The following is a 14,860-nucleotide window of genomic DNA, read 5'->3' on the forward strand; positions in this document are numbered from 1 at the left end:
ATTGGTATGCTTGCCAGAGAGGAGGGGACAATTAGTGGTCTCCTATTCTGCCATCTTGCTCTTCCCTCAATATGCCCTTTCTTGCAGATCTTTTACAACTCTCTATATTTGTTCAGTTTGTGTCTTACTTGTTTTCTTCTTTATTATTCTGGAACAATCATCTTGTTTTCAAGATAACACCATTCTCTTTTTCCTTTAAAGGAAACACATTCCTTACATACTTTTTCTTGCTGAAAACACACCTACTTTTAAAATACATTTTTAATATACAGTTGCTTTCTTTCTTTCTTCTTCTTCTTTTTTTTTTTTTTGATACAGAGTCTTCCTTTGTCACCCAGGCTGGAATTCAGTGGTTCAATCTCAGCAGTTCACTGCAGCCTCTGCCTCTCAGGTTCAAATGATTCTTGTCCTTCAGCCTCCCAAGTAGCTGGGATTACAGGTGTGTGCCACCACACCCAGCTAATTTTTTTTTTCTATTTTTAGTAGAGAGAGGGTTTTGCCATGTTGGCCAGGCTGGTCTTGAACTCCTGGCCTTAAGTGATTCACCTGCCTTGGCCTCCCAAAGTGCTAGAATTACAGGCTTGAGCCATCACACCCGGCTGAGTTATTTTCTTTCATCTTTACTACATCTGGTAGTCTTTATTACATATATTAATTAGAATTCTTTTTTATTAATTTTTTTTTTTGAGATGAAGTCTGTGTCACGCGGACTGGGAGTGCAATGGTGTGATCTTGCCTCACTGTAACCTCTGCCTTCTGGGCTCAAGTAGTCCTCCTACTTCAGCCTCCTGAGTAGCTGGGACTACAGATGTATGCCACCAAGCTGGGCTTATTTTTTTTCTTTTTTTTTGTATTTTTGGTTGAAAAGGGGTTTTACCATGGTGCCTAAGTGTTTTGTTTTTTTTTCCCCCTTTGAGACAGGGTCTCATGCTAGAGTGCAATGGCATGATCTTGGCTCACTGAACCTCTGCCTCTGGGGCTCAAACCATCTTCCCACCTCAGTCTCCCAAGTAGCTGGGACAACAGGCACGTGCCACCAAGCCTGGCTAATTTTAAAAATTTTTTGTAGAGATGGGGTCTCACTATGTTGCACAGGTTGGTCTTGAACTCCTGGGCTCAAGCAAATTAGAATTCTTAAACATTTGTTTTTTAGAGACAGGGTCTTGCTCTGTCACCCAGGCTGGAGTGTAGTGGTGTGATCATGGCTTAAGTGCAGCCTCAACATCCTGGACTCAAGCAATCCTTCCACATCACCCTCCTAAGTAGCTGGGACTACAGGTGCACGCCACCGCACCCAGCTATTTAAACATTTTTTTTTTTGGTAGACAGGGTCTCATTATGTTACCCAGGCCGGTTTCAAACTCCTGGGCTCAAGTGATCCTCTTGCTTTGGCCTCCCAAAGTGCTAGGATTACAGATGTGACCCACCACACCTAGCCTAAAATTCTTAACCCCTAGTAACCTTAATATCTAGTGAAAATTCCTTTCTAGTGAAAAGGAAGCACGTGATTTTGTAATTTTGATTTTTACATTTTTATTTATTTTTATATTTTATTTTTGGCCTTTATTATTAGTTTTAATTGACAAATAATGATTGTTTAAACATTTCTCTCATATAGATATATAAAGTGTATATATGTAAAGTATGTAACATATAAAAGTATATATATAAAGTATATATAGAACTATTTCTTGATTTTTTCAGTGTTAAGTATGATCTATTGACTTTTTTTTTTTTTTGAGATGGAGTTTCGCTCTTGTCATCTAGGCTGGAGTGCGATGGCATGATCTAGCTCACTGCAACCTACACCTCCCGGGTTCAAGTGGTTCTCCTGCCTCAGCCTCCTGAGTAGCTGGAATTACAGGCATCTGCCACCACACCCAGCTAATTTTTGTATTTTTAGTAAAGATGGGGGTTTCACCACGTTGGCCAGGCTGGTCTCGAACACCTGACCTCAGGTGATCCGCCTGCCTTGGCCTCTCAAAATGCTGGGATTACAGGTGTGAACCACTGCGCCCGGCCTTTATTGACTTTCAACTATTGGAACTGTGGTTTTAGCTTTCTTATATGCCCATTTTCTGCTTCACCAAATACATACACTTAACCTTTTCCCATCCTTCAATATATCATCATCATAATTTTTGGTTAAAATCGTTATTTAATGTTACCTTAGTTCATTCATACTGCTGTGACAGAATACCACAAACCGGGCAGCTTATAAACAACAGAAATTTATTTCTCAGAGTTCCAGAGGCTGGGAAGTGTAAGAGCTGTTATATCCACCAGCAGTTGTGTATTAACCTAGAGAGGGGCTAAGGCCTGTCCTCAGACTGAACCCACGATGGCTTCCTCTCCCTTTTCCCTGATTTTGCAGAGTATAGAAGAAATAACATAAAATTTCTTTTTTTGCAATTAGTTTACAAAATAGTAGAGACTGCTTTTTGCCCTCTTACTCATGACTTCTCCTCTGGGAAGCTACTTTTGCCTGGCAAAAGGGCCCTACATATGTGTTCCCATAGCACTTTGATAAGGTGTAATTTATATTCAATGAAATTCACCTATTTTAAGTGCGCAGTTTGATGAGTTTTGATAAAGAGTTTCCTGGTACCTTGGCTTATTCTATTTATTTAATATTGTGATAAAATACACTGAATATAAAATTTACCATCTCAGTCACCTTTAAGTGTACGATTCAGGCTGGGTGTGGTGGCTTACACCTGCAATCCCAGCACTTTGGCAGGCTGAGGGGGAGGATCACTTCAGCCCAGGAGTTTGAAACCAGCCTGGGCAACATAGTAAAACCCCATCTCTATTTTTTAAAAAGTGTATGGTTCAGTGGCATTATGTACATTCGCACTGTCGTGCTACCATCCCCACCACCCATCCATGGAACTGTTTTCATCTTGCAAAACCAAAACTCTGTGCCCATTAAACAATAACTCCCCATTCCCTCTCCCCACAGCCCCTGGCAACCACCATTCTATTTTCTGTTTCTATTAATTTGACCTTTGACTTTTTAAACAAAGTTGTGGTTAAAAAGTCATAAATTACTATCTTAACCATTGTTAAGTGTACAATTCAGCAGTGTTAAGTAGCAGCTTCTTTTTTTGTTTTTTGAAGACAGGGTCTCATTCTGTCACCCTGGATTGCGGTGGTATGATCTTGGTCACTGAAGCCTCAACCTTCCAGGCTCAATTGATCCTCCCACCTCAGCCACCCAAGTAGCTGGGACTATAGGCGGGTGCCATCATGCCCAGCTAATTTTTGTATTTTTTTTGTGGAGATGGGGTTTTACCACCTTGCCCAGGCTGATTTTGAACTCCTGGGCTCAAGCAATCCACCGGCCTCAGCCTCCCAAAGTGCTGAGATTACAGGCGTCAGCCACTGTGCCTGGCCTGCAGATTATTTTTAAGGTAGTTTTAGGTTTAGTTAATGATGAATGCAGAAAAGCCCAAATAACAGTCACTTTAAAAAGGTTGGCCGGGCGTGGTGGCTCACGCCTGTAATCCCAGCACTTTGGGAGGCCGAGGCGGGCGGATCACAAGGTCAGGAGATCGAGACCACGGTGAAACCCTGTCTCTACTAAAAATACAAAAAATTAGCCGGGCGCGGTTGTGGGTGCCTGTAGTCCCAGCTACTCGGGAGGCTGAGGCAGGAGAATGGCGTGAACCCGGGAGGCGGAGCTTGCAGTGAGCCGAGATCGCGCCACTGCACTCCGGCCTGGGCGACAGAGCCAGACTCCATCTCAAAAAAAAAAAAAAAAAAAAAAAAAAAAGGTTGTCCATGGCTGCCCTGACAGCTCCACCATCACCAAGGACTCAGGCTTCTATTTTGTGCTTTGTCATTTGCAACACACAAATTCCATCTATCTCTTAGTCCAAAATAGCTGTTCCAGTTCCAGCCATCACCTCCACATTCCAGCTAGCATAAGGCGAAAGTGGGGAGAAAGGCACACTTTCTCTCTTCTAGAGCCCTTCATAGAAATTACACATACTATTTTGTGCTTATATCCCACTGGACAGAACTTAATCACATAGGCCCATCTCACTGCAGTGGAACTGGGAAATAGAGTCTTTCTTCTGGATCACACGTTTCAGTTCTAGTTTATGGGTCCCATTGCTGAGAAGTAAGAAGATAATGCAAGACACCCGCACTGGTGTCTTCCACAACTTCCCTTCCTCATAGTGCTTGCTGATCACTGCACTGAAATTGATTCCTCCATCTTGTTGGGCTGTGGACCCCTTCAGTCAGGGGCTTGTGTCTTTTATAGCTTAGCACAGAGCCAGGTGCATTTAGGTGCTTAATGTTTGTTGTACAAATACATGATTTCAGCCCAACCAGCTTATTGTTGGTTTTTAAGAGTTATTGTTTTATTATTTTTTTGAGACAAGGTCTCGCAGTGTTGCTTAGGATGGCCTCAAACTTCTGGGCTCAAGGGGGCCTCCCAGCTCAGCTTCTCAAGAAGTTGAGATTACAGGTGCCTGCCACCGCACCAAGCTCTAATACTTTTTTTTTTAAGACTGAATCTCACTCTGCCACCCAGGCTGGAGTGTAGTGGCCCACTGTAACCTCTACCTCCTGGGTCAAGCGATTCTCCTGCCTTAGCCTCCCAAGTAGCTGGGATTACAGGCGTGTGCCACCACACCTAGCTAATATTTGTTTGTTTGTTTATTTATTTATTTATTTTTTAGTAGAGACAGGATTTCTCCATGTTGGCCAGGATGGTCTCAAACTCTTGACCTCAAGTGATCCACCTGCCTTGGCCTCCCAAAGTGCTGGGATTACAGGCGTGAGCTACCACACCCTCATTTTAAGACTTACTGAAGTGAAGCCCTAAAGGGGGAAGAGACTAGAGTCCTCTAGTCCATGTTGTCACCAAATTCAGGAAACTGCTTTACTGCACACTTGGCAGGTGGCCTCCACCTGGCCACGCCCGCTGCCAGGCACTCCCCGCCTGCACTGCTGGGCACCTCCAGCCATCACAGCCCCTTCCTGGTGCAGAGTCACACTTGGCCTCCATGGAGCTGCTACATTGGTCCTGCACCACCCTCCATATGGTGTGTCTACATCCACAGGTCCCACTGACCCCAGCTCTTCCTTGTGCTGGGCAAAGATGCCTCCTATGGGTCTGCATAGGACATGTTTCTCCTTGAGTGTGTTGGGGACATTCCAGGCCTGAGAGTGTCCTGAGGCTGAGAGCCCCTGTTGAGCAGAAGTGAGCTGATGGCCCTCTTGCCTGGCCAGGACTCTCTGAAGGACTCCAGCTCCAACATTTTCTCACCAGTGAATGAGGTGATTTACTCTTGACTTGGGATTTATTTCTTTCACATGTAAAGACACCTTCACAGCACGAAAGCTGCAGATTCAGAGAGGGACATCAGGTTGAGGAGGCGGGAGGGATGTGTGTCACAGGTCCCTGGATGCTGTGTAGATTTCTTTGTTGGCCAGTGAAAGTCCCCACATTTCACGGAGATCCCCATGCCCTACCCGAGGAAGCCTCTAGATGTCAGAGGTGCAGACATTGCACTTCTCAGTGGACAATCCAGTCCAGAAATGGGGGTGCAGAGAGGGGCTTCTGTTGCTCTTGAGCGGGAATTCCACAGCCCTAGGTATAGACTTAGGTGCTGAAGGGGGACCCAGGAAAGAGGTGAGGACTGGCGAGGGAGTGGATGGGGAGGGGTTTGGGGCATGTGCACAGGAACCAGGGCTGGCCCCAGCCCTCTATAATTACCTGAGTTACCACAGACACCCCACAACCCCACAGGGCCTGCTGACTTGACCACAGAGGGACCCATGGCTGTCGCGGACTGTGGCTGAAAGTCTGCGGGCTGCCAGCCCTCAGCATGGTCATTCTGGATAGGTTTATTTTATTTTTTATTTTTTTGACACAGAGTGTCACTCTGTCACCCAGGCTGGAGTGCAGTGGCACAACCTTGGCTTACTGCAACCTCCGCTTCCTGGGTTCAAGTGATTCTCCCGCCTCAGACTCCTGAGTAGCTGGGATTACAGGTGCACGCCACCATGCCTGGCATTTTCGTATTTTTAGTAGAGATAGAGATGGGGTTTCGAAGCTAGTCTGGAACTTCTGACCTCAAGCGATCCACCTCCTCCAAAAGTGCTGGGATTACAGGCGTGAGCCACCGCGCGCAGCTCTGGGTAGGTTTGTGTTGTGAGGCCTGATGCTCTGTTCTTCTCTTCTTTCCTAAAGTCCGTGGCCCTCTGGTGGCCTCTGTGGCTTCTTGAGCTAACCTCACCCACTGTGGGACTCAGGTTCTGCTCCCCTAAACATGGCTGCAGAGGGTAATACCATCTCCCAGCACCCTTCAGAGTGTGGCTGCTAAACTCTTCAGGGACACAGTACTAGAGTGTGACAAAGACCCCATAGGAGGAGTCACACAGGTGCGAGGCTCACATGGTGCCACTCATTTCCTTCCAGAAACACCTCCATACTCTCTTACTACCCTGAGGGTGGTGCTCCCCACATTTCTCTGGCATTTGATCTCCCTTCCCCCACAGCAGCTCTTTTCACCAAGATGCCTTTCCTTGGCACGGCGCTGGCAGCCCAAGCAGGGCTGAAGGAGAGGGGCCTGTGTCTCAGGGGTGTTCCTCCCTTTGGAGCACTCTGGGTTGGCAGCATCTTGCTAAGGGGCTGTCAGCCTCCCAGCCTGGGACAGGGACAGCTCCTCCTCCTCTCTTTGTGCATGGTAACTACAGGGGTGGAAGGCAAGGCAGAGAGGTTGACAGGAGGTAGCAAGAGTGGGAGCCGGTGGCATAATTTAGATCTGAGGCCTTTAAGAAAAATGCTCAGAAATAATCATCCTACCCAGTGCTAAATTATCAGATGAGTCAGCTTCTGGGCAGCTGTCACCTTCCTCCCCCAAATTCCCTGGCAAAGCAGGGAGGCTGGCTTGGGGCTGTCTCTCTAACTCTGAAAGCAACTGGAACCCACAGTTGCCCTGCGATCCCCCTCTAGCCCTCAATCCCAGGATGCTCGCTCCCATTTTACTCTACTTTTAGGGGAGGAGCCAGGGATGGGGCTCAGTGTTCCCTCCCTACTCCCAAAGGGACAGTATTTGTCCCCAGTCCTTTCTCCTGCCAATGCTTTTGGATTTAGGAAGCGATGCCTCGAGGACATGGACGTCTCCCAGTAGCGGATGTGCCTGGAGGGGGCATTTCTGAAGAACTACCAGAGCTGAGAATTAAAAGCAGACTGCGTAACTTAGCGTAGGTTCACGCAAAGCCACTTGTGCATTCAAGAGCCAGGGCCAAGTGGTTCGGCCCATGTGTTGGCAGGTAAGCGTGTTGTTCTAGCCAGGTGAGTCAGCAGACATGGGATGTTTGTTTATTTGGGCAAATGTGTCTCATTAGGGTCATTCTGAAAATAAGCCCAGTGTGCAGTCATTAGCCCCTGGGGCAGCGTCGCTACTAAGTGGTTGGGGAGAAGTCAGGAAAGAGGAAGAGGTGGCATCCCCCAGCCTCACCTGTGGAGGCCCCAGCGAAGCAGGGCAGGCAGGCACTGCTGGAGGAGCAAAGGCCAGGTGGACACGAGGACAGATTCCAGAGGCTTGGTTTTATTGTGCAGTTTTCTTTTTCCTCAATGAGATGCCATAAGCTGTGGTGGCACTATGCACAGTCACAGAACAGGAAGAACCACCGGGCGGGGGCTGAGGGTTGGGAAAAGCCATTTCCCGAGAAGTGTCCAGCTCCTGGGTCTCACTCCATGGCCTGCCTCAGGCCCCACAGAGGTCCCTGAGAAGGCAGGCCTGCGGGGCAGGGGGCTGTCTGAGGGGCTCAGGCACCAGCCAGCAGGGGCTGGCACTGATGGGCGAGGGGAGGAAGTACCTCCCTTAGAAACTTGGGCCAAACTCTGTGCAGCTCTGGGACTCCACCCCACCTGACTTGGAGGCTGTGGGTCAGAGCTCTGGAAGCTCTTGGGAGCTTGGGACAGCCTGAGAGGGTCTTGTCCTCCTCTGTAGCCCTCTCCACTGTGGGTGGAGGCAGGGAGGGGCAGCAGGCCCATGCTTTTAGCTTCCTTAGGCAGGGAGGGATGATGAACCCTCATCCTTTACTTCCTCCTCCAACCCTCTACTAGCGCTGCTTTCCTGGTCAAACCTGCATCTTCACCGGCTCATGCCCCAAAGCCCTTGGGGAACTTGCACAGTGGTAAGGAGGGCTGGTTTTATTTTTATTTTTTGGTTGTGGCTGAGAATGCTGGAGATGCTCAGTTCTCTCCCTCACAAGGTAGGCCACAAATTCTTGGTGGTGCCCTCACATCTGGGGTCTTCAGGCACCAGCCATGCCTGCTGAGGAGTGCTCTCAGGACAGACTGTGTCCGTGCTAGGTTTAGGCACAGCCCAACCACTCCTCATCCAAGTCTCTCCCAGGTCTCTGGTCCCAATGGGCAAGGATGACCCCTCCAGTGGCTGGTACCCCACCATCCCACTACCCCTCACATGCTCTCACTCTCTATCAGGTCCCCAATCCTGGCTTCCCTCTTCACGAACTCTCAAAGAAAAGGAAGGATAAACCCTAAATAAACCAGACAGAAGCAGCTCTGGAACAAAGAGTACAAAAAGACAGCCAGAGGTGTGTGGAGAGGGTGAGGTGCCGCGGGGATGTGGGTAGATAATCGCATGCAGCACTGGGACTCCTGATGAGGGATGGGGTCCCCACTTCTCCTCGAGGTGTGAGGGACTGTGGGGAGGGGGTCAGCCGATTCAGAGAAGTAGGATCTCTGCACTGGAATTTGAGGCTTCCTATCTCCTCCATGGGCCCCACCAGTCACAGGGACATGAAATCCGTGGCCTGGAGAAGGGAGAGGGAGAGCAGGAGCAGAAGCAGCCACGAGGTGTTCTGAGCCAGCAGGCTGATGCCCTCACACTTGACCAGTTTGTCTGCCGAAAGAGAAGAGGGCCGGGGGAGGGGTAGGAAGGAAGAGGGATCAGGACTCAGTAAGGCACAGGCCCAAAGCAAGGGTATACTCCCTTTGAGAGGCAGGTAGCGTCACGTCTTAGGTGGGACCAGGAGCAGCCTGGCCTCAGAACCAGCCATCTTTCCCGTTTGTAAATTACTTACCTCTTGCACACATATCATCTTATGAAAACCTTACTAAACATCATCACAAGAAAACTGGCTGAGGGAAGTGGTGTCATCCCTGTTTTCCCGTTGGGGAGAGGGAAGATTAGGGAGGCCCAGGGCCTTGCCCACAGTTCTGGTGGAAGCATCTACCACACTACTCTGCCTGTCTGACTGGCCCTGAGCTTTTCACCCCATTCACACTGAAGGCAATGGTTCCCCAGTTGACCAGGCAGCAGTTGGGAGAGGGTGAGAGAGTTATGGGGCTATTCTCCTCTCCAGCCCAGCCAAGGAAACTGCCTGCTGTCCCCGAGCCTGGCTCTCCCAGTTCACTTGGCCTTTTTAGGAGTTTGCCTCACCTCTGAGCACAGTGACGTTCTGGGAGGAGATGGGCGGGGAATGGCCAGAGTGGTGGAGTGCACACGTGTAGGTCCCCTCATCCTTGCTGGTGAAGGCGGATAAGTAGAGGACCTTCATGTTGTATTTGCTGGTGAAGTTGGTTCGGGAGCGGTATGTGTGCTCAGGCACCCCCACGGTGCCAAAGAGCACGTGCTTCTTTGTCTCACGGGTCAGGCTGAACTCGTACTGGATGGGTGAGCTGGTGGTATTCTCATGGCGGCAGTCCAGACGAAGGCTCTGGTCCACTAGGCAGGCCGTTAGGCTGGTCACCTTCTGCCCTCGGGAGACCTGCAAGACTGGCACCAGCAGTGCCTCCTTCAAATTGGAGGGGCCTACAGCGTAGGGGCCTCCCACCCACCTGAAGTGGAGAGATGGGCCTGGCTAGGGAGGGGACTGGGGTCTGCTCTCTGAGTGCCTTTCCCCACTCCAGGGATCCCACTTCTCCTTTGCAGACCCCAGTCTTCCTCCCAAGTCTGCTTGAGCCTTGGATCCTATCAATGTGTTTCAAGGACAGGAGATTTTGGGGAATTGATACAGGTTCTGGGTTCTCAATTGGGGATTTTAGTTCAATATGAGGGAGGGCTCAGCAAACTGTGTTTCCAAAAACCACCTCAGGCTGTCAGAGTATCAGCGAGGTGGGTTGGCTGACTTTGGGATGAAAAGAGCCCTCTGAAAAACAGTCACCTGCGCTTTTCTGAGACTGTGAGGGAGAAGCCACTTCTCTGGAAGGAAGGAAGCCAGGGTGCCTGGAGCCCCAGCCCTGCCCCATGCCGGGTACCTGTTAGCAGGAGAGCGATGCTGATGGCCGGGTTCATGGTTCTGGGAGCTCAGTCCTGGATCTGGGTTGGGAACAGGATGGGAATCAGCCAAGGTGTGCCACACTTACTGCCAGGGCTGGGGGTCCCTGGGAACATGACATAATGGCTATGGCAGACATCTAAGTCCCTCTCTCCATCCCCCCTCTTGTCCCTACTTCTCATTGAACATGATACAGCCACTGGCTCTTTCCTGCTCAGGGAAAGCAAGTAAGGAGGGAGAACAAGCCCTGTCATGGTGTGTTTCTGTGCTTGGCCATGGAGCACTGACCAGCTGGGTGCCTTTAAGTGACTTTACCACTCTTTCTCCTCTTCTTACATTAACACAGTGTATGGTAATGTAAGACCTATGAGGGCTGGGGCTTCCTATTTTAAAAAAAAATTTAATCGTGGTAAAATACAAAAAGCATAATAATTACTATTTTAACCATCTCCAGAACTCTTTTTGTCTTTCAAATTAAAACTCTGGATCTGTTAAACAAAGACTCCCCATTTAGGGACTTCCCATTTCCTGTTCAGAAGAAAATCCCCAATGCTCAAAACCATTTCCATTTGCAGATTACTGGCATATAGCATACACTCCAAAGATATTTATTGTGAATGAATGAATGAATCTCTCTGAATCTTACATACCCACCGGGTTATGATGGGAGTTAAGAAAAACAACCAACATCTGGCGATGACTGCTTCATATAAGTGAGCCACAAATCCCTAAGTCATTCGCCGTCCCCAGTGGATGGCTAGAGACCATCCACCATGGCTAAGGATGCTCCCAGATAGGGAGCATCTATTCCTATCTGGATAGGGCACAGGCTAAGCGTGTTCCCGGAGGAGAGAAAGCCACAGTGATCTCCAATTGTATGTGAGTCAAGGACTCTTCCCAATGTCCAGCTCTCTGGAGTTCCTGGGACTGCAGTTTTCCAGCCCAGTTTTAACAGCCACCCTGGCTAGGCTGTCTGGTCTTTTTGTTTTTGCAGCCTTGGCTGAACCAACCCTTGGCGAGGCGAGGCGACGCGGAGCCGGTAGCCCAGCCTGTCCGCAGAGCAGTGCTCGCCCAGGAGAGGCCACAGAAGGGGCGTGCACCCGCGAGCGCGCGCAGGGCATTGCCTCGGTAGAGTGCGCCCGGGTGCGCAGGGTGCGCCACTCGCCGAGTTCAGGGTCCCTGGCGCTCAGCCCCTTGACGGGTGAGGCTAGGATCCTGCGGCGGCTGCAGCTACAATCAATGCTCTCTCTGTCCCGGGGTGGAGCTGCTGCCCTGAGTCAGATCCAGGAGGAAGGGGGGTCTGCATCTGGCTTTTGATTCGAGGACTCTTGTTTGAGATGATGTGCGGGCTTGGGATCTAGGAGGGGAAGGGGGAACAGTGGCAAGAGCAAGAAAGGGAAGAATTGGGTCTGGGGCTGGAGAGGGTAGAAGAGCCAGGAGAGGGGTGGAGAGCGGCTGGGGAGGTTCAGTCTGTATTCATTTCCTCTGATTTGTGTCCTCAGGCGGCTCCAGACCCGGAGAAGGTCTACTCTTCCTCCCTCTCAAGCCCACGGCGGGCCTCACCCTTATTCCATTTCCGTATTCCAATCCTCTCCTTTCTCAGCTGAGTCCCCCTTCCCCCTCTCTCATCCTTTTCCAGTTCTCCCCTCCCCCGTCCGCCCGCCTTCCACCCAGTCCCCGCCTGCGGCATTGCGGCTTCCTTCTCCTCCGGTGCCCCGCACCCAGCCCGCCGCGAGGTCACCGGGCAGATTCCCTCCACTCGCCATCCTTCGTCCTCTCCCCACAGTTTCACCCGTCCTCCTCCCCACCTCTGCGAGCTGGGTTTGGGGACTTCTGGGTGGAACGCAGACCAACAGTTTGTCCTTGGTGCCCTTCCTCCCTGTTCTCCAGCGCCCCAGCCCCAGACACCCGTCCCCCAGCGGGCGAAAGCCCGGGAGCGCCTTCCCCGAAAGACGTCGCCGTGCGACGGGGCCCCGGCCCTGCAGTAGCATCTCACTCCCGCCCCTGCCTGGAAAGCAGGCCCCTCCCTAAGCTCTGCGCCCTCTTCCCTGGGCGCCCTCGGACCGTGGCCCGCAGCCTAGTGTTGGGAGGGCTTGCATGGGCGCTTGACGGCAGTCCCCGAGCCCCAGGTCCCGCCGGCTCCAGTTCCCACCTGGACTGGGGTCTTCCGCTGCCGCAGCCTCGTCCAGACGCGCCGCCGCCTCCGGTTGCTGCACCCAGCTCGGAGCCCGCAGTTTTCACCGGGGATGGAGGAGAGGGGGAGCGGGGAGCCGGGGGCTCAGCCAATCAGAGGCGGAGATGGGGGGAAAAAGGATGGCAGGGTGGGGTGGGGGGGTGGGGAAGGAAGAGAAGGCGGTCCCGTATTGGTGTGAGAGTGGCAGGTTGCGGCGGAAGGGGGCCCTCATCCTGTGGCCGGAGATCAGGGTGGGGCAGCCCAAAGAACATTAGCCTCCTCTCTGAGCCCCCTTTTAACGCTTTAACCCTTTTCTTCTGACCTATTCTTCAGAAGTCTGTGGGAAAGCCACAGTGTAAGAGGTGCAGGATGCAGGCCGGGAGCGCCCACGCCTCTGCATTTCCTTTTCAGCTGGAGCCCACCTCCTCCGGAGCCTCCAGTGAGAAGTTTTGGAATATTCCAGTCTTTCTGAAAGGAAGCTGGTTGGGTGTTTTTCAATGTTGGAGCAGCCCTTTGGAAGCAAGGCAGGCCCTGGACCCACCCTGTCCGTCCCTGGTCCCCAGCCCCATTTCGCCCCCTCATCTATTCCAGAACACCCAGCCCTTCAGGGGGCCTGCGGGTGCTTTTTGCTCTGGGCATCACGTCTCCTTCAGCCCCTGGGCTGGCACCTGCTGGTCCAGACAGCTGGAAGGTTCTTCTGGCTTTCTTGAGTACAGTCTGCTTGTTTGGTCTTCAGAGCAGGGAGGGAGGGTTGCCTTTCAGCAGGCACTGTGCTGGGCACATTACATTCATGGCCACCTTTACCTCACGGCCGCCTGCTGGGTTCATCCCATCTCAATCCTCACCTCCTGTCTTGGCTGGTAAGTGGGAGAGCTGGAGAATTGACCTGGGCTATGGAACCCCAGTTCTCAAGGGTGAGCCATTCCTCTTGCTCATCCCTGCCCACTGGGAGAGGAGAGGAACTCTGGGAAAGAGGAGGAGACAGCGCCACAGAAAGGACTCAGTCGAAGCCAGCTTCTGATCACCTGGGGCACTCCTGATAACCCACCAACTGGATGTCACCAGAAGCCCTAGGTTCATTTTTGTAGACAGTGCTGATGACTTGTCTCTCACTCACAGGTGTGGTGAATTTTTTGAACCAACGTTTATTTGGTTGATTTGTATCCTGCCGGTCTCTATGAATTCTGGTAGAGACATTCTGTGGGCTGGCCCTGCCTCTCCACTGTCTGCCTGCCTGTTCTCCTATTTCTTCATGGAAGTCAGCCCTGGCACCTTCCCTGCAGTTTCTGATACTGCAGTGGTACTGTTGGAAGCCACTGTTGGAAGCTTGCAAGTGGGAGGAGATTCGCTTGGTTTCCCAGCATTTAGGGTGATGGAACGTTCTAACTGGAATGAGCCTTGCAGACTGTTAAGTCCAAAGGAGCTATTCACTTTGGTAAACCGCAGAGGCTTCTAGGGCATTTTATGAAAAATGCAGCCCACCTTGCCCACCTAGGACCTCCTTAATCTAGTACTAGAGCCAGCTGAGTCTGCACTTCTCTCATGCTCCCCAGGATCTGGGGACTCTAACACATGATCTGGTAAGACTGTCCCTCTTCATAGGCGAGCTAACCTGGCTTCTTGTTTGTAGGGTACTTTTTAAGGCCATGGATGTCCTTGCCCCTTGCTGCTGACTTCCCTCCTCCCTCCAACTCCATCCCAGCCATCTTCCCATTCATCTACCTGATGCATTCCAGACATGCTGGCTCTGGCTTCTTTCTATCTCTTCATGGCAGTGTGTTCCTTCCTGCTTAACAGCTTTCTGATTCTGAGTCCAGGGATCTTAACTGCAGAAGGCATCTGGGCTCTGCTGGCTGAGACCCTGGATGCTCCGTTTCCCACTCTTTGGCCCTGTCTCTGAGTGTTGCTGCGTAGAAGGCCTAGCAGTGCTATTTTGATAAGGTTATGAGGACCTGGCCTAATTTCTGGGTCCCCAAGCACCTTGCTTTCAGGAAGCAGGGGGGGGGGAAGTATAGACTGTAGAAGGTGTGGCAATTCTGTGTCTGCCAAAGCAAGATCTCTGATTGGATGGAATTAATGGCTCAGATGAGACATCTGAGGTCAGGGGATAGACCACAAAGTGGTGGAGGGAGGGAAGAGATTTTAAAACTCCATTTACTGTGGATAGGATCGGAGTGCTGAAAGCAGCAAGGCTTTAGAGGGATCCAGCTAAGGTGTGACTTCCTGCCAGAAGACTGTGGCTGCCCTGTTGGTCTCTTAGATCTCTCTTCTCCCACCGTCTGCTGTTGTTCCACTCAGAAACACATGGGGATAAAAAGTCTTCTAAAAACACACAGCCCTTTAGCATGACCTAAGGACTGCCAGCCATTCACTCATTTCATCAGATTGTCTTTGTAGAATCACAGAGGTGGCTAC

The 14,860-nt window shown here is 51.1% G+C and overlaps 2 protein-coding genes across 29 annotated transcripts in view; one reads left to right on the forward strand and one right to left on the reverse strand.

Annotated features, from left to right (window-relative positions):
• The window catches only part of LOC105476367 (uncharacterized), a 118,448-nt gene that overhangs the window by 17,828 nt on the left and 85,760 nt on the right, over positions 1–14,860 (forward strand). For 3 of the 28 annotated variants that reach the window (XM_071075697.1, XM_071075695.1, XM_071075696.1), the window contains exon 2: positions 7,115–7,293. The exons of 24 other annotated variants lie outside the window; for them this stretch is intronic. In XM_071075697.1, the coding sequence (XP_070931798.1) occupies positions 7,115–7,228 (114 nt within the window). In that variant the 3' untranslated portion in view covers positions 7,229–7,293. Of the gene's footprint in view, positions 1–7,114; positions 8,253–14,860 lie in introns of those variants that run through there. One more of the 28 variants, XM_071075698.1, reaches the window with a different exon arrangement.
• Positions 7,552–12,572, reverse strand: LOC105476366 (Thy-1 cell surface antigen). The gene is made up of 4 exons (XM_011732214.3): positions 12,425–12,572; positions 10,253–10,313; positions 9,435–9,770; positions 7,552–8,894 (listed from the first exon to the last, which is right to left on the reverse strand). Exons 2-4 carry the CDS (start codon positions 10,287–10,289, stop codon positions 8,782–8,784), a joined length of 486 nt encoding a protein of 161 aa, XP_011730516.1. The 5' UTR covers positions 10,290–10,313; positions 12,425–12,572; the 3' UTR covers positions 7,552–8,781.

This window comes from Macaca nemestrina, chromosome 12 (genome assembly GCF_043159975.1).
Source record: "Macaca nemestrina isolate mMacNem1 chromosome 12, mMacNem.hap1, whole genome shotgun sequence".
Lineage (NCBI taxonomy): Eukaryota > Metazoa > Chordata > Mammalia > Primates > Cercopithecidae > Macaca > Macaca nemestrina.